Source organism: Hemitrygon akajei, chromosome 21 (assembly GCF_048418815.1).
Source record: "Hemitrygon akajei chromosome 21, sHemAka1.3, whole genome shotgun sequence".
NCBI lineage: Eukaryota > Metazoa > Chordata > Chondrichthyes > Myliobatiformes > Dasyatidae > Hemitrygon > Hemitrygon akajei.
The window spans coordinates 11273552-11301072 of NC_133144.1; the positions used below are offsets into that span (position 1 = coordinate 11273552).

Below are 27521 nucleotides of genomic sequence, written 5' to 3' on the forward strand. Positions count from 1 at the left end.
TACTTGGACATTGTGTTTTATAGGTTTGCTTTTATATTTATTATCGATTTTTATGCTTATTGTGTCTTTTTTTGTGCTACATTGGATCCTGAGTATCAATCATTTCATCCTCTTTTTACACTTGTTTACTGAAGAATGACAATAAATAGTCTTGACTGTTGAATTCCGCTGAGTGCTGGACCAGCAAGTGAGATTGTGAAATGGCTATTTTCACTTCCCTTCGAGGGCATTTAGAAGAGACTTTGGAAGAGGTAATCAGGAGTTCTGTGGCATCTGTAGTCCATAATCTGCACCTTGCTTCTTCACCTACTCCCATGTATTCTTCATTTTCCCCTACCCCACCTCCCCCACCCGCCCACCTGGTCTCACCTATCACCTGGCAGCTTCTACTCCTTCCCCTCCCCTACTATTTTATTCCAGCTCCTGCCCCCTTCCTTTCCATATTGGTGAAAGGTCAAGGCCCCAAACATTGACTGTTTCCTCCATAGATCTTACCTGACCTACTGAGTTCCTCCACTATCCCCAACACTACAATCTGGCCAGACTTGTTCCCTGGATTCTGCTCCCCCTCACTCCCCTTCTTATCAGTTGTTAGAATGAGCAGTGTAGCTGACCTACTGAATAGACATAACTTTACTGCAGCCAATCGGAACATTCATTGCTACCCAAACTGAGATTCAACCTCGGTCTACTCATATAGATAGATGGAGCTATCTTAAACGTGCATCTGCTCTTCACATTTACCTGACTTTCTCCACAGAGAGGGAACTGTATGAGGGTTCGGATTTGTTCTCTGTGAATTTTATTTTCCATCCCATTTTATCTTCCAATAAGATGTAGTTTTCTTTCCTGCAGTTACAACCAAACCTTGTGAAAATAAAATACAGATCGCTGCCAAACCTCTTGCTTGTTATGCAGCTGCCAAATTGGAATGCAAAGCCTTGTTTAAGGTTTGGCACTGCCTCTGCATCCTTCAGGGAATTTAACCTATACAGAGTGAATTACAAGATAGAAGAGAAGTATTGTGTAGTGCTCTTTAGGCTCTTTGTTCTGAAGGATTTCTGGATAAATACATCGTTTGCAGTGGGAAGAGGCTCGGGCCCTTGTGGTCCTATTCATAGAACAGCATTCAGTGGTCAAAGAATCGCATGCCAACAAAAGCTCAGTTGATATAGGCTCTGCCAGTGTGCCACCGAGCGCTCCAAGTGACTTGGCTGTAGATCCTGTGGTTCCAAGTTACAAAAACAATCCGGCACACTTCGGCAGCAGCTCACTGGGTTGGCGTGTCCAGTGCTCTGTAAAAAGAGCAAGTTCATTCTTTGCAGATTCCACTGTTTACTCTCTGTATGCAAGTACAGATCACTAGTGTCAATTAGCCATTTGCAACATTGCACAGTAGCTAAACCCATTCTCAGTGATTCCACTTGGTATGCATACTTGTCTGCTTTCTAGCAAGTCTCACTACACTCGGTGACCGGGAGCAAAGCAACTGGCTGCCTTCCACAGTGTGGGGTACTCAGGCTGGTTTAGTATCTCTAGCTTCTTGAACGGTAGAGTTCAATGCCAGTATTTGGGGTCCCATCATTAGCTAGTCTGGAGTTAGAGGCCTGGCTCTTGGGCACTCATCAGCAAAATCTGGGATCGGTACCCGAAGTTTAATCAGAAGTCGAGGCCCAGTGTCTGTGAGTCCCAAGTCCACTGGGGGGGGGGGTGGGGGGGTGTGTGTGTCTCTACCCCAGCACATCTTTGGGTCTGCCGGTTGTGAATGTAAGGAAGCATTTCACTATATGTTTTGAAGTACAGTATCACATATCTAGCTAAGGTACCTCAGACTTTTGCACAGTACTGTATTTGTCAACATGGAGTGGAGAGTGGGTTTGTAAATCTGGCAGGAGCAAAGGATGTTGGGAATGATGTAGGCGGAGTGCTGTGGGAGGGATGTTGGACAGCTGGTACAGAAAGAGTGCCAGGGTGGCACGGGTACAGACTCACCCAGCCCTGAGACACCAGGCAAGGTCATTCGATTCCAAACAATTGGTTTACAGAATGTCTCTCTGGTGTTTCCCATTCCCTCCTCTCTCTCTTCCCCTTTTCCCAAATATGATTGCTCGCTCACTGCCCCCTTCCCACTCTCAGTCTACAATAGAGATCCATATCAGAATCAGGTTTATCATCAGACCAATTTGTCATGAAATTTGTATTTTTTTTTTGTTGGAACAGTACCATGTAATACAGAAAGTTATTGTGAAAAAGTCTTAGGCACCCTAGCGATATATAAGTGACAGTTTTGCACAGTACTGTAAATGTGATAAATAAATCCGAATCTGTCTGTCTGATGAGCCCAAGCTCAAACAAGTGATTGGTCTTAGGATCTGTCTCCCTTCTAACCAGTTGCTTATTGATGGGCAGGTTTTGCTGTATTGAAGGGAAGTTTCATCCTTGGTCACTCTCAGTGAGTGTGCATCTGGTAATTTAATAGATTAACCCTGAGCACACCCACTAGTTCCTGCATATTTCTATATCAATACATTCACATTTATTTATCACGTACTTTGAAACATACAGTAAAATATGTCGTTTGTGTGAGCAACCAACATGCTCAAGGATGTGCTGGGCAGCTCGCAAATGTTGCCATACATTATGGCGCCAACATAATGTGCACAATGTTCAATAGGACAACACAAGCAACAAGAACAGTGGAACAAGACAGCAACAGCAAAACAAGCCCGTTTTCCACTGACAGACCTCCAAACCCAGGACAAGCCACCTTCAGCCCATGGTCCCAGACTCTCAGACATTTGGAAAGGTTGCAGATAATTTTTTAAAAATAATATGAAAACACTGATTTTTGAATGATTAATCACTTTGTTGAGCATTGTCCAGCAAAGAAGCAATTCATTCTGGTAAAAGAAATATGCAAAAAGTGCTGATATTTGAAATTACGAAATTGTAAGTTCCACTTTTGAACTTTGTTTTAAAATTTAAGCTCTGGTTTAAGGGATTTTCTTCAATGTGCTATTAACAAAATGAAAGGCAACAGTGATTCAAAGCAGAATCAATTTTCATTTTGGCATTGCATAGTTATCTGTTATATCCTTTGTGGATTTTTTCAGGAGAGGGCATAAACCACAATAATTATTTTATTTTGTAATACATCACAGTAACAGGCCCTTCCAGCCCAACATGGATGTAACTGGGCAAGCCTATAGGTGCTGCCAGTTACACCCAAATGACCAATTCACCTGCTAACCCATGAATGTGGGAAGAAACGAGAGCATTCGGAGGAAAGCTATGCAGTCATAAAATGAATATACAGACTCCTTACAGTGGTGGAATAGACCCAGGTTGCTGGCATTGTAATAGTGTTAATGTGAACTGCTACACTGCCAAGCTACTCCAATTTTCTCATTTCCCTTGGTGAATGAATAGAATTGTAATTTATATGTTTTGCCTGTTTCCTTTACCATTTTCATTCCTTTCACTGGACTGTTTTTCAACAGTTTATTGTTTACTCTGCTACTTCACCTGAGTGACATTTTTCAACTGTGAACCAGCCTGGTAATTTTAGTAGACTCATCAAATTTAGCTTGTTAAAATTCACTGTCTGGGATCTTTGGGTAGCTTGTGAGCTGTTCTAGAGGCTGTGTCATTATTCTTCTTGGGTCCATCATTCCAACTGGAGCACAGATATTGGGGAGACAGCGAGTGGGAATAAAAGGACTCTTTTCTGCTTGGCCGCTGGTGACCAGCAGTGTTCCTCAGGGATCAGTATTGGGACCGCTGCTTTTCAAATTGTTTGTCAATAATTTGGCTGATGGAATTCATGGCTTTGTGGCAAAGCTTGTGGGATGATACGAAGATAGGTGGAGGGGTAGGTAGTGCTGAGGAAGCGATGTGATTGCAGCAGGACTTAGACAAATTGGAAGAATGGACAGAAAAGTGGCAGATGGAATACAGTGTTGGGAAATGTATGATAATGCATTTTGGTAAAAGGAACAATAGTGCGGACTATTGGGGAGATCTAAATGGGGAGAAGGTTCAATCAAACATCAGAGGTGCAGAGGGACATAGGAGTCCTTGTGCAAGACTCCCAGAAGGTTAATTTACAGACAAGAGAAAATCTGCAGGTGCTGGAAATCCAAGCAACACACACAAAATATTAGAGGAACTCAGCATGCCAGGCAGCATCCATGGAAAAAAAGTACATTAGATGTTTTGAGCCAAAACACTGGAGCCAACACAAAGGACTGGAGTTTTTTTTTCTCCAGTCTTGCCGAAGGGTTTTGGCCCAGAAAGTTGACAGTACTTTTTTTCATAGATGCTGCTGGGCTTGCTGAGTTCCTCCAGCATTTTGTGTGTGTTGCTAGGTTAATTTACAGGTTGAGTCTGTGGTAAAGAAGGCAAATGCAATGTTGGCATTTATTTCAAAGGGAATAGAATATAAAAGCAAAGAGATAATGTTGAGGCTTTATACGACATTAATCAGGCCGGACTTGGGTACAGTTTTGGGCCCCATATCTCAATAAGAATGTGTTACATTGGAGAGAGTCCAGAGGAGGTTCATGAGGATGATTCCAGGAAAGAAGGGTTAACGTGTGAGGAGTGTTTGGCAGCTTTGGACCTGTACTCTCTGGAATTTAGAAGAATGCAGAGGGATCTCATTGAAACTTACCAAATGTTGAAAGGACTAAATGGGTAGATGTGGAGAGGATGTTCTTATGATGGGGGTATCCAGAACTAGAGAGCACAGCCTCAAAATTGAGGGGCGACCTTTTAGAACAAAGGTAAGGAAGAATTTTTTTAGCCAGAGAGTAATGAATCAGTGGAATGCTCTGGCACAGATTGTGGTGGATGCAAAGTTTGTGGGTATATTCAAGGCAGAGGTTGATAGCTTCCTGATCGGTCAGAGCATCAAAGGATATGGCTAGAAGGCAGGTGAATGGGGTTGAGTGGGATCCGGGATTTTACGCTTCTATAGGCTGCTGACAGCAGCTTGCCAGAGTCCTGTCCTGGGCCAGTACGTCTTGCAAGGTGTAGCCCATCAAAGATCCTTCTCCCAGGGTTGAGGTGTTTGGAGCTTCTGTTGGTGTTTCTGTAGCTCTGGCTTTTTATGGGATGCGGGTTGTTAGACCCATGCTCAACCCTCCTCCTTCTGAAGCTGGACTTGGGACTGTCCATGGCAAGGTTCTGCAGTAGCAGAAAGTAAATGAAAATAACTTGTGCTTTTGAAGTTGAGAATCTTTAGATAATGACCAGAAGCTTCCAGTCAAGATGGAGCTGAGCTGTTATTTCTGTCAAGGTTGTAGTTTAGACTTGGTTATCTTTTGGTTCATAGGGTTGGTTTTGGGAACAGAGGAGAGGTTTAGGGGTCAGGTTAGGGTTTATGAACAGGAAATTGGAGGAGTTAGAGGTCAGGCCAATGTCCAGGCCTCCACTCTGCATTCAAAGGCCAGTGACATGGATGTGCAAGGAAGGTTATCCGTGGACATTTTAGGCTGGCATGCAATGTGGATGAAGACTAATGAGGGCGAGGGCTAGTGATAGGCCCCCATGGCAGCAGGTCCTGGGATTATAGGCCTGTGTGGGTAGGAGGCACAAGGGCCAGTGACCCCGTAGTCAACAAGTCTGGAGTTTGAGGCCTGGAGCTCTGGCTGCTGTCATCAGCTAATTCTGGGATAGATACCAAAAATCTAAACCTGGAGATCAATTGAAAATCTGGAAGTCGAGGCCTGCTGAGCAAAACCTAGGATCTGTAAGTCTACAGTCAATCCAATGACTGTGACTGCTGGAGGTCTAGAGGCTTCATGTGGTTGGAAGACTGACTGTATGTGAGTGGGTGGGAGGGTGATTTGTTCTGCCATTGTTCTGTTGCTGTTTGTGTCGTTCTGCTGAAGATTGTGGGCATGCTATATTCGAACTGGAATGCGGGCTACCCTCAGCACATCCTAAGGTTGCGTTAGTTTTTAACACACAATAGGTTTCATTGTGTGTTTCAATGTATTTGTGATGAATAAATAAATTTGAATCCGATATTGTAGCTAAGGTTTGTATTGCATCCAATTAGTGACTGACCAACTACACTTCTGTTTTACGTAGATTTCGATATATTTCTCTTACACGCATTGGATGAGCTTCTCAGTCAAGTTTGTTAATTCAAATCATCCATGAGTATATCCCAAGAATGTAATGCTGTTTGTTTTAATAAAACACAAAGCTATAACCTTTTGCAAAGCCACAAATATTATATCACACTTTAAGAAAGGAGGGGAACAAAAAAATAATAGGCCAAGTGGAATCCATTTTGCAGGTAATAGCAGGGAATTTAGAAAATCATAAGAAAATAAAGGAACGTTGACATGGTTTAATGAAAGGGGTATTGCGTATGACAAATTTGCAGGAATCCTTTAAGGACATAATGAACAGTATAGAGATTTCAAAAGGTGACCTGCAAACTGACCAAGATGAGCAAATACCGTATGCAGTTGGGGTAAAACATTGTCATGGATAGAGGAATGCTTCAATAATAGGAAACAATTGAGAAAAATGGATCATGTTTGGATTAGCAGTCAGCAGTCAGTGCCACAAGACTGATGCTGTTTGCAAGCTATAGTAACGACAATGAAGAAAGAACTGAAATTTTCTGATGACACAAAATAGGTGACTCAGCAACTTGTGGGGAGGGCATGAAGAGCCTGATCAGTTATAAATGGGTTAATGTGGATGGACTATAATATGGAAAAATGTGCAATTATCCACTTTGGAAGGAAGATTGAAAAGTAATTTTTACTTAAGTGAAGAGAGACTACAGTATGTCACTATACAGAAGGATTTGGGGGTATAGCACAAGAAACATGCAATTACAGCTAGTATTTGTGGAATGTTGGCCTCTAATGCAAAGCTGCAGAGTATAAAGATAGGGCAGTTTTGTTGCAGCTCTGTAGGGGTGTTGGTGACACGCTGCATGTAGATTTGGTCTCCAAATTGAAGGAAAGGAGGAATACAGAGAAAATTCTTGGGATGAAAGGGTTGATTAGATTCAATCCATCCTGGCTGTATTGAATAATGGAGCCAGTTTCAACCACCTGTGTGTCATGTTTTATGACCCACTTTTGTAATTTATGATTTTTTTGGAAATGTTCAGGGCAAGGTTTGTAATGGAAAGGGAAACAAGGTTAGGGTTATCCTTGGTTCTCTTAGGGTCAACTTAGTTATGCTACATTTGGCAAAGAAGATATTCACCAGGTTTCCCAGTTCTTGCTGGAAATGTTTGTCTGGGGACAGACACCGGTTGTGATTTCCTAATGGCTGAATAATTACATGATGCCTCCTTACTACTAAAACACCTGAAGCCTGCTGAGCTTCAGTGAGATTGATGGTGATTGTATGGTGGGCGTGGGGGGGGGGGGGGGTGGGGGGGGAAGGTTGTTTGCTGGTGTAAAGTTACAAATCTGCACTGATCTGATAAAACAATGGAACCAGCTGAATGGCTTTCCCCCTAGTTCTGCCTAGTCCAAGGATCTGCCAAATGACTTGAAATTCTTGTCATTTCAAGTGGCTGCAAAGGGTTGTAGATTCAACCAGCTCCATCACACGCTCAGCCTTCCCCACCAAAAAGGACACCTTCAAGAGGAAGCACTTCAAGAAGGCAGCATCCATCATTAAAGAGCCTCACCATTCGAGACGTGCCTCTTCTTGACACTACCATCGATGTGGAGCCTGAAAACTTACTGCTGTCAGATTTCTGAACAGTCCATGAATCCATGAACACTTGCTTATTACTCCATATATTTGCATGTAATTTATTTTGTGATTTATGTCTTTGTGCTCTACTGCTACAGCAAAACAAGAAATTTCGCATCACATAAGATAGAAATGTTAAACCTGATTCTGAGCATGATTTATAACTGTGCTTCTATATTTGAGCTCTATTTAGAGAATATACTTTGTAAGGCATTCATAGATACCAGCAAGAGTTACAGTTGGAGATTTTTATGTTCAGATTCCTAAATATAATGAAATTATTTTCATTTCAGTTTTAATGTGATCCCTAACTTCTCTGGTTGAAGTTCTGAATTGTTTCTAAATGTCATTGTGAGAATTATCTCCTGCTTATCCTGTTTAGTGCAACTTACAAATGCATGTAGCATGAGGGATTGTTACTAAACCATTTCCTTTGACCTAACACCTAACCATCTCGTGCAGGTTCCCAGTGTGCTGGTTTGTTCAGTACTACAGTACTTGGTGGCTCCTCTAGTGCCCCTAACCTCCAAGACTACGCCCGCTCGCACCGCAGAAAAAGTGGCTCCAGTTACTTTTCTCTGAAGGATGGTAGGTTGATAAAGAATTGTTTTCAATTTGCTGCTTCTGGAGAGGCCGGACTACTGCTGACTTAGTGCTCTTATTTCAATTGAACCATTCAATAAGAATGTTACTATTGTGGGGCTTTTTTTCCAAAAATCATTACTTTCATTCAAAACAACTAACTCCTGAATGATGGTAGTGCATGTTTGTGTTGTGTTAATATCTGGACACAATTGTGGTCGTTTGTTCTGGTTCTGTCAAGTCCTTTGGTCTACCACTTCAATGGAGATACTTCCAAGTTAATTGTTATTGAGTGGTGTGGTATTGTAGGACAAAAGGTACATCCATCTTGTGTGCTATTTTTGCGAAGCACTAGCTCAGTTACAGTGAATTTGGCAACATCTCCAATAAAGTGGCAGATAGAGGGATTTAATAAAACCAGAACAAACTATCCTACAGTGATATCAGACAAAGTGCCTCCCAGACAGTATCCTTCTGCACCTGCTACTGGGTGGGGAAAATGCCTTTAGAATTCAGGAGTTAAAAGTTCCAGTAAAATATCTGCAGCCATTTGAGCATTATCTTACCTCTAATATACTGTTAAGAAAGAGATCTTAAATGTTATTCATGTAATATTTATTGTCAACACGTGCATTTATTCGATTGGAAACATTTTGATGGTGTGATGAAGCTGGAACTAAATAGATAGTTAACTCTGTAAGAACTATCATTTGTTGGCTGTGCTTTGCTGTAATACAGAGACACAAGTCACATGCCTTTACATCTATTAGAAATTTGCTGTGCTGTTTTGGTGCAACATGCAGCATAAAGCAACAACATTCAACAGTTTTAAAGTATATAAAATAAAGTTAGAGGTCAAAGTACCAGTATAGAATAAAATGTGCATAAATACATACTAATGTACTTACACTATAGATAGCATTATAAAAAATGGTTTAAAGTGTTTACAGTGCAGTAGATAGAGGAGGTGAGGGGGCTAACTAGAATGACTGATCAGATTAACTGCCTGGGGGTAGTAACTTTTAAGATGGTGTGAAGTTTTTATTTTAATAGCCCAATAGAAATTTCCAGAGGGGAGCTTTTGGAAAAGGCAGCTTGCTGGGTGGATAGAGACACAAGGTGAGTGGAATGCTCTTCAAGTTAGATAGCCTCAGCTGGAGTGTGGGGAATGCCATCGGATGCCCTCCTCCTGCTGATTGTTGCCCAGTGTTTGCTGTGTGAATATTTTTCCAACTTGTCCTTGCTATCTGCACTGAAGTTGATGACTGTCCAATTGCTCATGGCTCTACACCCCAAAAAGAGGAAATCTAGAATTGGGACGCTCAGAATGATGTAGTTGGTAAGTTATCAGATGAGGGGTGTATTTGGATTAGAACATAGAGTAGTACAGGCCCTTTGTCCCATGATGTTGTGCTGACATTTTAACTTATTTCACAATCAATCTACATAGCCCATACTGTCAATTTTTCTTTCATTCACATGCCTATCTGAATGTCTTTTAAATGTACCTCATGTATCAGCCTCTGGCACCACCTATCACCACCTCTGGCAGTGCATTCCAAGCATTTACCACTCTCCATGTTTTTTAAAAAAAAGTTACCTCTGATATCTGTTCTGAACTTTCCTCCACTCACTTAAGAGGATGTTCTCTGGTACTAGCCATTGCTGCCTTGGGAGAAAGGTGCTGACTGTCCACTTTCTGCCTCTTATATAATTTTATGCACCTCTACCAAGCCACCTCTAATAATCCTTTGCTCCAAAGAGAAAATTACTGACTACTTACTTGAGTTTGATAAAATAGGGTCTATTAACTACCAAATGAGAAATCCGTTTCATGTCAACAGATACAATCCAATTTGATTAATTTGTCAGAGGCAGTGAGTTTCACACAGGGATGAAAGCAATCAGGCAATCACTATGTTAATAGTGGGGCAGGACATAGTGACATCTAAACTGTCTCTTCCATTGAAAGAGATATGATTCTCTATGAAAATATTAATAACAGTGCAGATATTAATGTCAGTCTGTTCTTGCCACTGGTACCTGTGAAGTGTGATTAGGAGTTGACAATTCAGTTATATTGCTAGTTTTTACTTTCTGCTTGGGAATAGTTGAACTATTCAACTTGTGTTTGGATGGTGGAAGAGGTATTTTACTTAGTTTTCTGATGCCTGCTTAATTTTTTAATTGAGTAGATCTGAACAGAGAGCATTGAAAGTTACAGGGAGAAAGCAGGAGAATGTTGTTGCAAAATTGAGTAAGTCCTGAGATCCATAACAAATGTGGTGATTGGGATATGGACATCACAAGCATGGGCAGCTTTAGTTAGTTATTAATTTATAGATTGGTCTCACTGCAGTGTAGTCCAGCCTTGTATTTTTCCTGGTAGTGATAGGCACTCTGCTGATTTGAGTCTTTTGTTAATTACAGTGTGGAAACATTTGATAAAGTACCTGCCATGGTTCTATTGGCTTGCATTAATTTAGTCATATGTACCTAGATGTGGGTCTATCTAGGGCTGGCTGGTGGTATAATGGCATCAGCACTGGACTTCAAGGCTGGGTCCCAGCCTGGACCGCAGCAGTATCTGCGCAGTAGAAAGGCCTGGCAATCTACTTCTGTATCTTGCCACAAAAACCCTATGGACAACTACACAATCCATAGGGTCGCCATGAGTCGACGACGACTCGACGGCACTCAACAGCAACAACCTAGATGCAGAAAAGAAGCAACTCCTGTTCCATTTTCACAAATCAGCTTTGTAACACTTAATCTCTTTTGTGATTCGTCTCCTGAATCCTTAGTCTTTCCACCACCAAGCAGACTTACTTAACCAGGAAAACTGCAATCCTTCAAGAGGGCATCTCACTACCACAAGTTCATGGACATTTCGTGATGGACAACATGTGCTGGCAATGTCTACATCACAAAAATCATCATCATGTCTGCAGTTAGAATACTGTACCAGTCTGGATCAATACAGCACCAACACTTGAAGTTTGGCACTGTTCAGTACACAGCAGCCAATTTGCTCAATCACCCTCATGTGTGATAATTTTTGTGTGTACTTTCTAGAAGATATACTCCAGCAATTTAACAAGATTGTTTCAAGAGATTCCTTCTGTTAAACAAGAAAGAAACAGACTCCTGAGATGTTCACCACCTGCAGTTTTCTATCCAAATTTTGATTTGTTGCTCCTGGAAATATTTTGGCATTCCTTCATTGCCTGGCCTCAGCCCTGAATCTCCCTACTTAATGGCACAGTGGAGGTATCTTCACAACTGAGGTTGCAAGAATTCAAGAAAGACTGGATGACTTTAGTTATGTGGTAGATAGGCTGAGTTTGTTTTCCCTGGCGAGCAGGTGTCTGAGGGGTGGTGACCTGATTAGAAGCATCTATATAAACCATTCTTAAGGTGGTTAATCAGAATCTTTTTCAGTGGTCAGTGTATCAAAAACAAGGGGATATAAGTTTAAGGTGAGATAGAGTTTTAGAAGCAGATTGAGGGGGGAAAAATTGTACAGAGTGGTTGATATCTAGGACGTGCTATCAGAGGTGATGATAGAGCCATATACAATCACTGTTTGAAAGACGCTTAGATGGGCACTTGAATAGGCAAGGTGTTGAAGGAGAAGGACCTAATGTAGGTGAATGGGGCAAGTAGAAATGGGCAAAAGGTTGGCATTGATATGGTGGGCCAAAGAGCCTGTTCCTGGCTGTCCAACTCAATGACTCCATCTTTCAATTGTGCCCTCAATTATAAGAATATATAAAAAACCATTAAGTTTCAGTAATCTTGCTATTGTTGCTTTAGCTTAGTTTGTAAGAACCATTAATTTATTGATGTAATGGTACTCAGGCTGAAGCTGTCTGAGCCGCTGTAAATTAATACAACATGTAGTAGAACAGACTAAATGCAGACAACGATGTGTTGTTACCATTGGCAAAAAATCTGCTGGCTCTTACTCCATATTTTTCTCTTGTTAATTAAATTGTCATTGCTGCTTTGGTGCCTGAAGAAGAGTTTGATCTTTCATTCTGTCATGGTATTTATTTTGCTTTCATCCTTATCTTGAGTCTCTTCCTTGTGCTCTGCAAGGAGTGCAGACTACTCAGATTGTCCATGTCCAGTTTTATCAGCATTATGACAATTTTATTTGAAGTAGTTAACAAAGAAAACAGTTCTGGTCATCAGCAGAAATTCCACTGTAAATAACTGGTTTTAGGTGGGTGTTCAGCTGGCAAATTCCAGAACTAGCTCTACCCTTTCCCACAGCTGTGGACTTCTTGAAACCATACCTTCGGGGCTTGTCTGTCTCTAGCATCCTAGCCCTCTCAACAATTGCATGGTAACTAATTATATTGTAAATCCATATTTTAAAATGTAATAGTTTGACTTCTGAGTTTGTAATATTGCAGTCTATGCAGCTGCATCCTTTTTTTGCTAGCTTCCATAAAACTCTAAAGGAACGTTCCTTTTTAATTTTCTTTTTAGGATTTGTTTTTGGATGCATTTAGTAGTTGATTTTTAAAGAGCTTTATCACTTTGGCAGGTGGTTCTGTTGGAGAATTAATCCAAGTTGACTTCAATTTGTCATCAGAAGCAAAAAACAAATAATATTAATGTGAATTGATTCACTGACCAGAACACTGACTGGATTTTCCATTCTGAGGGGTCATATTGAAAAATTGGCTTGAATTTGCAAATGTTTGAAAGATTTTGTACCATTAATCCAATCTCTATCAGGCTCTGTCTGGGACAAAGATTTTAAGACTGATTGATGTAAAAGATGTACTCAGGAGGTCAGGTTAGATGATTAGTTCAGTGAGTTGCACTTAATCCTTTGTCTACATAAAGTTGGCCAGTCATACCTTCAGGATCTCAGGCATTAAACTTGGTTTTAACAGCTTGGAAAGGATTGGTTTCTTGTCTTCTCACTCCTCATACTGGAAGCTTTTTTATTATATCTGTTTGTCTTTCTTGGGCATGAACCCAGGGGTTATGGAGCACAATGCTGAATCACCTCTATTGTACTTCTCCTCTTTCTTGAGGTGTCTACATTTGCACCTAATGTTGTCCCTTGGACAAAGATAACCTTGAAATAGGTGCTGAGCAAAAAGACAATATGACACAACTCAGCTTAATTCATCAACAATCTGATTGCCATGTCTTCTTTTGAGTTGTTTGTTTCTGCATCACCTTACTGATTCTATTATCTTGGAAACATAACTGAATTAATTGTTAATAAAAAAATATGAGAACAAATTTATTGTTTTTATTCTCTTACTCATTTGTGCTTTATTTCATTCCCTGGTAGATGTGAGTGATAGCTAATAAGATGGTTCAGAAGTGTATTGGAGTCTTTTGTAAGCTGTGAAGAATGGAATGTTGTTCTCAGATGGAGTGGGAGAAAAGTCACTGAGGCCTGCTTGTGCCAGGATTGAAAATACCACCTGGTTTCCTGTCCACTGCCTCATCTCCCAGATGTGCATAAAGTTGTAACATCACATTTACCATTGTGATGTTGCCACTTCAAAGCAACAATGCGGATGAGTGAGGCAGGAGTATATGCCTCCTATTACCCTTTGAGTGATAGCTTGGTACACAATTCCAAATGCCTACTTTTGCTTTCTCTTCTCCCATGAGATGAATGTTTAGTTGTTGATCAGCAATAGGTCAGATGAGCATGTCTAATTTCATTTCTGCTTCCTTGAAGACAGAAATAAAACTGCCTGGTGTAGGGCTGCTGCCCAGAGGTGATTCATTTTTGTCAACATAAGGGTACTTTCTGGCTGAATATAGAGTTGTGAACAGTTACCAAAGATATGATAAATCTGTTGATTTCCAACATTATCGATGGTCCTGTCAACACCACAAAGAACACTGACTCTTTGTTGATTCTGGCAGTTTAAGATATCTAATTTTCTCCTTTCAAAGCTGAGATTGTTTTGAAGTTTACCCCAATTTAGGATGATGCCTTTTGTTTCTCAAACTAACCTCTTTTGCTGAAATGGTCACATTAGATGATGCATGTGGTTCGTTGGATGGTCAATGAGGAATTAATTACTGAACCCCCCCCCCCCCCCCCAAAGCATGTCATCCCTGATTACTGATCACCAGAGAGTTGCAGCCTGCATTCACGACCTACTCATCTCTCCTGACAGCACAACAAAGGGAGAGTGTTGTAGCAGGATGCTTGGGTGTGGGGGATAAAAAGGGTTGGGGTTGCATTTTCTTTCAATCGGTTATCACCCTCTCATGTTATGTAGGAAGTTCTGTGTTAAAACTGAAGTGTTAGTTTTAACTTCAGTCCTTTTTGTTTCCTCAGAAATGTTATCTATGCCAGCCGTTAAAAGATTTTCTGTCTCGTTTGCAAAGCATCCGACTAATGGTATGTTTGCTTCTTTTCAATTATCCTTTACAGTCTTAACTTTTTGACTTTTTGTTTTTGCATGTTTCTTAAATGCACTTGTGCTTTTTTAAAAAATAAATCTTTTAATGTCCACTACAATCTTTCTCAATTTCCCCTTTTCTCCTTTTTTATATTTTTTTTCACTATATCAGCACTATCACACTAAAATCTTTTGATATGATTCCGTGATCTTTCTTTCCAAGAAGAGTTCCACACCTTTTTAACTTTTGTGTTGGTGACTTTTTCATCTGATAAATCTCCATCAGTTTGGATGTCTGTCAATCATTCCATTTCACTTTTCACTGGTGACTATTTGCACCTTTTGATTTTACTCCACTGTCCAGTTAACCATCGGAGAACTTGAGTATTTTCTTGCAGGTTTTGGGATGCGCCGCTTTTCTATCAAGTGGGTCATTTGGTGCTCAAGGTCACCAGACAGGCTGGTGTACTTGCTAGGAGAATGCTGTACTCTAGCTTGCTGTGCTCAAGTCTTGGAACTTTTGTACCACAATCCAAATGGTCAAACCACAGAGACCAGATGATTTTGAATAAGCAAATCTCAGCCAATATGCAATCAACTAAAGAAGGTGTGGGCAGAGGGGAGAGGAAGTGAGGCAGTGGGGGAGAACAGTGGTCCTCTACCTCACATCATGGTGCCAGTTGTATAGTACAGAAAATACATGACTAGGCATTTGGTGCCAGGGTTAACTGCTCACTATGTTCATGGCTGCAAGTAGGCTGAATGCTCTCCTGTCCAATAAGTTTTGTGATTCTGTCAGGATGTTGGAATCAGGAGGGTGATTCATTCCATGTGGTGCAGTGCCTTCAGAAAAAGTGTGACTTGAAAAATGTAAATCAGTTTTGCATCAAACTAACAAGCACTTCAAGTGAAGAAATGAAACTCAGCAATGCACTCAACTGTAACTCAGGTTATTTGCTTTCATCCATTTACATTTAGTAAATATTGTTTCCTGCCCGCAGCCAAGTCTCCATAAGTGAAGGATATTGACCAGAATATTTATTAGAACATCATGTATTTTTTTATGAATGTGATCAATTTGTAAACCTCACACCAAATTCAAGGTGGAGCCCATTATTGTCTTCTCATTAGTCACCAAGTACCTTTTCACAATCTGAGGTTTTCTAGCTGCAGAGTTCTTCATTTTTGTAAAAGTGCATACATCAAAGAAAGCTAAATCAGAATAAACAGATGCTATTCAACCGGTGAATCAAAATGTCACTGTCCCACTTAACAATTACTTTTATAACTGAAAACTGTTCCATTTGTGAGTGCCAGTGTCTTTCAAATTGAGCATTAATTTTTCTTCATTAATTATCACGTTCTTCCTTCCCTTCAGAAGGTGGTAATTGGCTGTACTTATACAGACCATACTAAGCAGTGTCTTCCTTACAAAGGACTTTCAGAAAGATAGTTGCATTCCATCCCTCCCAGAACTGAGAGAGAGAGCAGTCCACCATAGCACATTGACTTTGAGATTGCTTGATACTTGTTGCTCCACAAAGAATCAAATTCAGCTTTCTTTTGAGAATCCCTGTCCTATTTTCAGAAGAAAGCAGTGTGTGCTTATTCACATAGTTTCCATTGTTTGAAGTATATCTGAAGCTTTCAGAGGTATAAGTGAGTTTTCTATATAATGAAAAGGAATGATAATGTTGGGAGATACAGCTGATTCCCAGATATTTACTTGCAATTCTTGAGCGAATACTGGATATTTAACTGCAGTTATCTCATCTAAAATGAGGGAGCATTTGAGATGGCATTAAGAGTAGGAATCAAGTACAGTGGTACTAGAAAGTTAGTGAATCCTGTAGAATTTTTTCTGTTTATGCATAAATATGTAGAATGTGATCACATTTTCACGCAAGTCCTAAAACAAGATAAAGAAAACCCAATTAAATAAATAATACAAAAACATTATACTTGTTCATTTATTTATTGAAAAAATGGATGCAATATTACATGTATTTGTTGGAAAAAGTATTAACCTCTGGGGCTATGCCTTCTACAAAAGCTATTTGGAGTTAGCTCCAATCAATGCGATGAGATTGGAGGTGTGGGTTGTAGAGATGCCCTGCCCTATATAAAAAGATGCACAAAGTCAGGTTACTGACAGAGTCTGTTCTTAAGAAAGATCTGTTTATATGCACCATCCCTTGATCAAAACAACTTTCAGAGGACCTTAGAAGAAGAATTGTAGAGATGCATGAAGCTGGAAAAGACTAGAAAAGCATTTCTAAAGAACTGAATGTCCATCAGTCAACAGGAAGAGAAATTGTCTACAAATGGAGAAAGCTTGGTACTGTTGCTACTCTCCCTATGAGAGGGCATCCTGCAAAGATCACACCAAGAGCACAACGTACAATATTGAAGGAGATGAAAAAGAACCCAAGGGTAACAGCAAAAGACCTGCAGAAATCTCTAGAACTTGCTAAAGTCTCTGTTCACGTGTCTAGATTAAGAAAAACACAGAACAAGAATGGTGTACATGGAAGGACACCACGGAGGAAACCACTCCTCTCCAAAAATGAAACATTGCTGCACATCTCAAGTTTGCAAAATACCATCTGGATGTTCTACCATGCTTCTGGGGCAACATCATGTGGACAGATGAGACAAAAGTTGAACTTTTTGGCAGAAATGCACATTGCTATGTTTAAAGGAAAAAGGGCACTGCACACCAACACCTATCCCAACTGTGAAGCAAGATGGAAGGAGTATTATGGTTTGTGGTTGGTTTGTTGCCTCTGGGCCTGGACAACTTGCAATCGTTGAGAGAGCAATGAATTCAAAATTGTATCAAGACATTTTACAAGATAATGTCAGGGTAGCAGTCCGTCACCTGAAACTTAATAGAAATTGGATAATGCAACAAGACAATGATCCAAAAGATGAGTAAATGAACAATGGAATGGTTTAAAAAGAAGAAAATTCATGTTTTGTAATGGCAGAATCAAAGTCCTGACCTTAATCTTATAGAAATGTTGTGGAAGGACCTGAAGTGAGTACTTCATGCAAGGAAGCTCACCAACATCCCACAGTTGAAGCAGTTTTCTAAGGATGGATGGCCTAAAATTCCTCCAAGTCGATGTGCAGGATTGATCGACAGTTATCGGAAACATTTAGTTGAGGTTATTGCTGTACAAGGGGGTCACACCAGTTCTTGAAAGCAAAGGTTCACATACTTTTTCCAACAAATAAATGTAACATTGGATCAGTTTTCTCAGTAAATAAATGAACAAGTTTAATTTTGTGTGTTATTTATTTAATTGGGTTCTCTTTATCTCGTTTTAGGACTTGTGTGAAGATCTGATCACATTTTAAGTCATATTTATGCAGAAATAGAGAAAATTCTACAAGGTTCATAAACTTTCTAGCACCACTGTAGATTAAGATATTGTAAGCTTCTCAATGCAAAAGGTTTCATCCGATCTGAAGACTATTGATCCTCGCACCAATGTTGTTTTCCATTTGTATGCAATCAAGAACGTGTTGTTCCTACAGCTTCAAGGAACCTCTTTTCAATAAACTTTAATTAGCTGAATAAAGCATTTCCCTACTCACTACATTAGTAGAGATTTTCCTCCAATCCCTCATTTTCTGACCAGTATTTAGTTTCCCACCATAGCATTTACTTTTGCCCACTTGTAGTCAGTTGCTTTTTAAGAGGAGGGTCACCTCCTGGCAACACTAATTGATCCGGATCACCTTGCCTGGTGCCTTGCTGCTGTAGGATCAGTGTGTGGAATTGGTTTTCAGAAAAGGGAAAAGCTTCCCTTTGATGGTATTTGATGTTCATGCCAGAAATTGAAGATTGACTGCCATGTTATATTAGAAACATTCTTCATTCATTAAGAAGGTGACATGTTTTGAAGCTGCTTAATTAAGCTACATTTACTGTCTACCGTGTGTAACAGGTCAGCACTTGTAACCTGTGATCAAGGGTTCACCAGACTTTACTGTTCGCCAATACCAATCCGACTTTGGTTTAGTTAATGTGTCAACAAATTAAATGCCATGTTTCCATTTGAATATCATGTGAGAATCCTATATTTTGCTAATGAAAAGCTAGTACATATTTTCATTTCATCACTGAAGTGCCTAAGGATCTTTCTCCTCTCCCTGTGAGATGATTGGTTTCTCAGGTTCCACAGCAGAGCCTTGAATAGAACTCTAGTATAGCATTTGGGGCATGCTATACAGTCAGAGGTTCGATAAGACCTTAAATTGAAACTAGTCTTCCTTCTCAAGCTTGAATGCCCTAGGTTATCAAAGACCCCATATTAATAGAATTTTTAAGAGCATTTTGGTCACATTGGAAGTACCTTTACTGATGCTACATGAGGGTTTTCTTTCTTAACTTCATATTCTCTTGTCAGATTCTAATCAGAATTTCCAATTTTGGCTTGCCTTAGTTGTTTGCCAGTGAAAGAAGATCCTCCCATGTCTCACTCTACGAGTTGTGTGCAAACCTGACTGATACCCAGTGCCCTGCTAAAGGAGTTCAGCAATGCCTTGGGTTCTAACTTCCTAATGAACTGTTCCAATGAAGGCTTCATCTACCTGTTCATGTGGATGTCAAAGGCCTTGCTAAATAAACAAATGAGTATCTCTTGATATCAGGACAGTTCCCCCTCAGTCGTTGATGTTTGTGGGATATATGTACGAAAAATCTGTTCACTCTATGAACCACTTATATTCTGAGGATGTGATCAAACAATAATTAAAAGCAGGTTTCCTTTTTCTTTTTGACTTCCCAGTTTAAGAAGTACATGTCTATGTTATTTTGGTCAGTAAGAGTTTTTTTCCCTCTTCCCCTGTCACATATGGAGTTTAACAAATGTTTCCCCCTACAAATAAATGATTATTGTGTTCTTTTTAGTTGCTTTTTAAATTTTGATCTTTTCCTACTGGTGCCCACTCCCTAGATGTGTTGGATAATCGCTGCGTGGCACAATTGTTGAGGCGATTTTCAGCAGACAAGAGTTTCGCCCCGAATCCAGCCCTTGATGGTGCCTTGGCCCGGCACCTCCAGCAGTGCTCCTACCACATCCGGCTCTTCAAGAAGTGGCTGATCTCAGGGCAGGATGATATTGACTCCCTCTACGGTATCACCTGCACCTTACTGCTGCATGGTTGGCTTTGGGCGAATCTTGTTTCAGGCCATTGCAGCAATGATGCAGCTTGCAGATCTGCATCCATATGAGCTTTGCTGAGAAAAATAGGGAGGGTGGGAGGGGATGATTCTTGCCTCAGTAACCTGCAGATTGCAACATTATTACAGCAACAAAAGACCAAAGCTGCTTGCTGAATTTTAAGATTGTGTGTAGAAAGCTGCCAGTGCTAACACAATGTTAAGTGTATTTTGACAGGTTAAAAATCAGACCACATATCAACTAATACTATTTCATGATTGTATGGATGCATTTAGATGATTACCAGAGATTAATCCCAGAATACTGATTCACAACAGAAAGTGAGGTAACATTTCATTGATGAACTTTTGTCCTGCTGTTACCATGAATCTGGAAACATAAATCTATCTTTGAGACCAGATACGTCCAGAACATTTTCCGGTATCTACAATATTTTGGTGGTTTTTACACTAGATCTGTTTATTCACACAATTATTTGAAAGTCTGATTTTTAACCATTAACTTTAACTGTGCTGTGTACAAACATGTACACAAGTGTACAAGCAATACAGTGTTGGAGATGGTGAGTAATGATGGCTGTGTTGGACAGCAGTATGTGTAGGCTGCTTACATCCTGTCTGGTGATAAAGTCTTGTGGTTCACTCTGCCATTTATCAGCCAAGAGGAGCAGCAATCCTTTTCTTCTTTTGGCTGTCTGCCTGCCTGTTTTGTTTTAAACCCCAGTACATTTTAAGTGATAATGTTTTAAATTAAAGACTAGTTGCCGACGAAGGTTTTCTTGCAGGGAATATATGGAACAGTCCTGCACAGAAATAGGCCCTTCAGCCAAACATGTGCCGAACTATCAAATGCCCAACTAAATTAATTCTTTCTGCCAACGCACAAGGTGATATGTGGGATTTGAGGGCATTCTGTACTTCTTCACAACTTCCCTCCGAATTAGTGGCTGAATTAAAATGGCTTACTCTTGGGGGAATGAGCAAGCAGTAAATGCTGTTGAATAACCAAAGTCATAGAAAGTTGCATGATCCTGCAATTTTTAACTTGAAATCAATAGTACTTAGCAAAAGTAATAAAAAAGAAAAAAAAAACATTCTAGAATAAATCCATTTCAGGCATGGGTTATTAAGAGGAGAGTTTGCTGAATTTAATTCCAAACAAATCACTTTTTATTTTTCTTCTGGCTGTAATCCAACCTTGCAATCATGACATTTTAGCTGTAGAAATGGAAGCATTAGAACCTAACATCCATTTAAAAATAAATCCCTGCATGTAGCTCACGTATTAAAGGCTTGGGGACTTTCACATTGTCTTCTGATGCTTCAGCAATAGTCACTGCATGATCGAGCCTCGCAAATGAAGTGGTCCCTAATTCCACTCCGTTTCTAACCAAGTTATCATTGTAACTTCAGTTGGCCTTTGTCCTGAGATGGGCAAATAGCAAAGGATAGTGCACCAATGATATCTGATGATGATGAGGAGGAAAAATTAACTGGAGTGATGTCTCGAGCTGACTAGATCTTTCAGTGTTTCAACACCAGTCATTTGCAGAGCTTTGAATTTCTTACTTAGTCTGTACTTTTACTTCATAGTTCTATTTATCACATTCGCCAATTTTTGAGTTCCCTACTTGTATGCAATTGTTTTTATTCTGTTCTACATGCTTGTTATTGCTTTCTTCTTTATCTGCATTTCCAAAATTTTCTAATTCCTTTGGGAAGGGAGAATTTAAGCAGAAAGAAATACTATGTGATAAAGTAATATTTCATAATTTGTGATAAAATGATGTTATCTAAAGTGACCATGAACATTATATCAAAATATGACCCACTTTCCCTTAAGGTAACTGAAAATCATCCTCTAAATATTCTAGAGCAGTTTTTTTGTAAATACTAGCATATGGAGCAGTGTTCTTAGTCTGCATTTCTAATAAAATAAAGATGAATGTTCTGGCTATCATAGGCTACAGTTTTTTATTGATCTCAGGGAAATTGCTGTGTGCTCTTAAAGTCAGAGAAAGGAAGGCCACCTCAGGCAATCGCATAAATGTGGTACTTCCATACAAGATTAGAAAATCTCCCTATGGATAAATACTTCAGGACCAGGAAGTTTTAAATAAAGCAGTATCTTCTAGATGAAATGTTTTCTCTACCTCTGTGAATGGAACGTGGTTGAACGTTTGGCGTATCTGAGGAAATGGTTTCTGCACTCATTCTGCTTGAGGCTTGGACAGAGATGTTTATGTATACCTTTTATATTTTTAAACCAGAGAGCTTTCCCCTCTCCTCACTCGGTTTCAGTTCCTTCCTTGTAAATGATTCTCAAACAAGACCTATATCGGATACCATACTTAATATTTGGAGGAATCATTAGCTTTTGCATCATGCCACAAGAGTTTTCTACTGCAGCATCTCTTTTAAACCAAGATAAATTTGAAAAATATTCAGGCACTTTCTGATACTTGTTATTAGGCATGATGTATTACATAGTTAAGGATTTACAGACTGTAGCCCCGAACTATCTATATCCATCCCTCTCTCTTTGCTATTTTTTTTTTAAGAGATACAGTGTGGACTAGGCCCTTCCAGCCTGTGCACCACCTATAACCCCTGATATAACCCAGGCCTAATCACAGATTAACTTACAAAGACCAATTAACATTCTACCTGCTACATCTTTGGACTGTAGGAGGAAACTGGAGCACCCAGACAAAGCCCCCATATTCCAAGGGGAGGAAGTACAAACTCCTTATAGAGGACTCTGGGTTTGAACTCTGAACTCGGATGCCCTGAGCTCTAATAGCCTAACACTAACCGCTATGGTGCCATGGAGCCCCAAAGCACATCTCCCCTCTGTGCTGGGTTTCATGGGGAGGTGGGTGGACAGACAGGATATGTGGGGTGGTATTGTGGGTCTTTTTTTTTGGACCCTCGCTCTGTTTCTCTGTCTCTTTAATCTATTTTTATTTAACTTCAAGTTTGCAATGCAAATAACTTGCGATTCACAAGTTTGAATCGTTAAATAGAACTTTTCTTCTATTTCCCTTCGTGAAATGAATATGACTTTGGTCCCTATCAGTGACACTGCAGAGTATGATCTGGGGTTCACATTCTTACTGGCTGTAAGATGGTATAATTGATTTGCATTTTCTCTCGAATAACTCATGAGGTCAACTTAGGGATAGCAAGTATGGTTTAGCACTGTTGACCCAGACACCACCAATCCATTTGTAAACCTCACTGGTCAAGCTTGGGTATCTGAATCCTTTTTTTTTCTCCTCGTGTTTCCTTCTCTCATTTGCTTCCAATTGTTTTCGTCCAGCCTGTGAGGTTTAGTAAAAACACACAGCTTAATTAATAATGCCTTTCCAACTTGATTGTTGAGGGCAAGTGATCTGCCACAGTGGGCCTGTGCGGAATTGTAACAAGATGCTTAGTCAGAGGCAATATTGCATGTAGGGATGTCCGGGGGGAAGGATTTGCTCATTGGAAATATGTTAGTTATATGATTTTGCTCCGTTTTCAAACATTTATTTATTATCAAAGTAAACAAATCTGAAAATCTTCTCTGGGTAGCCATGAAACCAGGAAAGAAAAGGAAGTCAGCACAATGATCAACCCCCAAAACCAACCCTGCACAAAAAAATGAACAAAAACGGAACAGACATATCAAGCCCTAAATCTCTCCCCCCGCACAAAATAAAGCAAACAAAATGGAACAGGCATATCGATCCCCAAATCCCTCCTCCTGCACAAAAAAAAGAACAAAACAGAACAGGCACATCGACACCTGAATCCCTACTCCTGCACAAAACAATGAACAAAACAAACACATTGACCCCCAAATCCTTCCTCCTGCAGAAAATAAAACAAACATATTGGAACAGGCACATCAAACCCCCTCCCCCCAATCCCTTTTCCCACACAAAAAACTGAACAAAGTGGAGCAAGTGTATTGATCATTAAATCCCTCCTCCCGCACAAAAGAAACAAGAAAGATCAAGCGAAAAACACAGAATATAAAAAAATTAGAAAACTGAAAAAGTCTATAGTCCAAGACCACATCCAAAACACAGAAAATCTGGGAAACACTGTCCGGGTGCGGCAGCAGACCTTTCAGTCTCTGTAGCAGAGCCATCAAAAGGCAGCCATCCCTCCTCCGCACTTGCTTCAATGCTTCAATCTCCCTCGTTTTAATTGGCAAACAGTGGAAGCTTTAATCTGTGAAGTAGAGTTCAACAGCAGCTTGTGCCCTATCCCACAGGCCTCACGCCATGAAGTTCCCACATGCTACCTCTGCCTCCTGGAATCCTTGCAAAGACGGCAGAGTGTTGGAACCCCAAAATGATCTCCAAGCAGCTCCAACAATTCCAGAGTCACATCCAAAATGAAAAACAAATGTTAAAAGACATAAAAGAAGTGAAATATGTGGTTTCATGATCTATCCAGGAGATGTCAATCGAAAGAGCATTGTATGCAGGCACCATCTTGACTGGAGAGGTTATTCAACCTCTCAAATTGATATTTGAATCCTTTACCAAGTGAAAACAAATGTTATTTTAATCAATAAAACTTGGATAGTCCACAGTCTCAATACATTAGTTGTACTGGAGTGGAAGATTTTTCCAACTGTTGGATATTACTTCTTTTAATCTCCCAATATGCTCTTAATGTATTTTTAGATGTCACTTAGTGCAATAAATTATCCAGTGAACCTAAGAGTTTAAGTGGAAAGTTGGAAGTGGGCCTGGCATGTTTAAAGTATGTGGGGAGCAACACCTGGTGAACCATCAAATAGGAGACTATCAAAGTTATGAGTCGCACAGCGTTTCTTTTGACTGCTATTTCTAAATCCATTCACTGATCTACAGGGCTGCACCAGGTCACTTGGTATTTTGTATCATTACTGAGATAAATTGAATGGTGGAATAGCCTGTTCTGACTCAGTCCTAAATAGACCATCATCAGCAAAGGTACACCTTGAAAATGGGGATATTTTTATTTGGTTCGTTGGTGCAAGGTGAGCATTTATTACCCATCCCTACCTGAACGTAAGCAGGTGGTTGAGAGCTACTGCATTGTGGAGCTTCAAATTCTGAAATTCATTTGCTTTGTCATTGCTAGAAGAGGCATAGCAAAAGCTATTAAAAAAAACTTTGAGCTGTTGCAGGCATGTAAAATAACTTCACATTGTAACTGGTAAAAGCGCAGCCCTGGCCAAATAAAATGCATTGCATGTGGAATGTATGGCAGTTATTGCATTGGTGTGGTTTGTGATGTTTGTGAATTATGATTTCCCAGTTTTATGGCTTTGTTGTTACCACTTTGATGTCTCCCTAACAACAGCTTAGGACCATGTGCATGTCGCTGTAAAACACTGCCATGACAGACTCCTTTGCATTTTTGATGTGAATTAAGGCTGGTTTATCAGATTGTAGATTATATAGAACTACAATGGGTATAATGGGTTAAATGGTTTAATTGTTATTGATGCCATCAGTTTCTGGTTGATTTTCATCATGGTGTATTTTGTTTAACATTTATTGCTATTTATTTATATCTGCACTTGCAGAGTTTGTTTACAGTTAACAGTTCCTGATATTTAAGGTTTACAGTTATTGTTCCATAAATTTGCTAAGCATACCTGCAAAAAAAGAATCTCAGGGTTGTATGTGGTGGCACGTATGTATTCTGATAATTTTTTCTTTTAACTTTCAATTTGAACTTTGAGAAACTTGATTGAAACACAGTATTAATATTTCACTGATCCCATAATGACATTTGCCCACTTAGGTCTCTTGGATGGAGCTGATGTTTCTTCCTGAGTGTGAGTGTGTGTGTGTGATATGAAGTAGCATTTTCTTCATCTGTTTTGTAAATCCTTTTTTGTCTGATTCAGGATTAAATTTTTCAGCAAGAACTTTGACAAGTAATTTAGCTTTTTTTTTCCATCTGCAATTCTCTTTGCTGTTCTCAGCTCAGACAGTTGTAGAATGCTGTGTTCAATACTGCTGATGCAGAGTTCTATGTTGTATCACTACCACTGGAAATTAGGTGTGTTTGATTGATGCTGATTCCCCAGATAAAATGTTCTCTGCTGTTTGAACTGATCTGTGAGGAGTAGGCACTTGGATGCAATGGTAGTACTAAATGCCAGGAGGATGGAAGGACATTATTACAAAAACTACATTTTAAAACAAATCAGGTACCAAACCAAACTCTGTGGGATTCTAGACTAGTCAGACTTTACACTGGTTTTCTGGATTTACAACGTGATGCCAGGATTAGACAGTTTGTTGGGGTGAACCCAGAGCCATGGCCTCAAGCCGTGGATAGGTCTGAGATCATGTGGTGGCTTTGATCTTGGGAGCAGTTAAGAACATGGAACAGCCTACTGTTTCTTCAGCAAGAGCAGGTTCACCTGAAAGTCTGGCCCACCTCTGTTCGAACCAAAGGCATAGAGTCATAGAGCACTACAGCACAGAAACAGGCCCCTTGTCCCATTTAGTCCACCTGGACCATAGCCCTGCATATCCCTGCTATTCAAACATTTGCAAAGAAGAGTGAGTAATGTTTCTTCAGTTATTCACACACCAAGGGCTTTTAATTAATTTACTTTCCTGCTTTCCATCTACCCTCCCTGCAACCAACCCAGCACATTATCACATGCTATCTTCTAGCTGGAGTAGACTCAGAGTCAAACTGTATGGAAAGAGTCCCGTCAGCCCAACTGGTCCATGCTAGCCAAGATTCCCATCCAAGCCAGTCCAATTTGCCAACTTTTAGCCCATATACTTGTAAAACCTTTCCTATCCAAATATCTGCTCAAGTTAAATGTTATAATATTTTGAAAGTACCTACCTGAACCAATTCCTCTGGCAGATCATTCCATAGACCAGCCAATCGTGAGTGAAAAAAGTTGCCCTTCAGGTTCCTATTAAATGTCTTCCCTCGTTCCCCCCCCCCCCCCATCTTAAACTTCAGCCCTCTAGTTCTATATGTTTCATAATACACTAGGTTTTGCATTATGTGCTACAGGTTGGATGCGTCACTAGTACTTTAATCCTCAGTATTATGAGGTTGCCTTGAGGAAGCCACAGACGGTACATAGAAAAGAAGTCCTTGAGAGTAATTGTATATATTTCAGAGGTACTGGTTGTTGTAAGTTGTTATTGCCAGCTACGTAGCGGGTGCATCTACTTTAGAACTGGAACAATGTTGGTGGGATGCTACTGAAACATTGATAATGTGCCATAAATATGTCCCCTCTAGCAACCATTATGATCTCTTTATAGAGGCCATTTTCAGGCCTCGATACACTTTTTGGCCTGTTTTTGTGTCTCATGCCACAGGTGTCACATGAATTCCTTGTGCCATTGATTTGTGTACTGCCTCTTAAACAGTTCTTTTCCTGTGTCCATATAATGCCATTTTGTTATTTTCCAAAATCCCAAACATGGTTTGATTTTTTTCTCTCTCTCATGGTTACACCTCGAGCACTTAACAAAAACTCTCCATTAAAATAGATGCATTTTCTCCAGTTGCATCAAAGATGTAGGGGTAAGTGTTCTTGGAAAGGCTTTGTTATGTTTATTTGGAAGATGATGAGA

At 40.0% G+C, this 27521-nt stretch overlaps 1 protein-coding gene across 8 annotated transcripts in view; it reads left to right on the forward strand.

Annotated features, from left to right (window-relative positions):
• The window catches only part of ppip5k1a (diphosphoinositol pentakisphosphate kinase 1a), a 251625-nt gene that overhangs the window by 177158 nt on the left and 46946 nt on the right, over window positions 1–27521 (forward strand). For 2 of the 8 annotated variants that reach the window (XM_073024800.1, XM_073024801.1), the window contains 3 exons: window positions 8203–8328; window positions 14654–14716; window positions 19685–19864. The exons of 2 other annotated variants lie outside the window; for them this stretch is intronic. In XM_073024800.1, coding sequence (XP_072880901.1) covers window positions 8203–8328; window positions 14654–14716; window positions 19685–19864 — 369 coding nt within the window. The remainder of the gene's footprint in view (window positions 1–8202; window positions 8329–14653; window positions 14717–19684; window positions 19865–27521) is intronic. 4 more of the 8 variants (XM_073024802.1, XM_073024803.1, XM_073024804.1 and 1 more) reach the window with 2 other exon arrangements.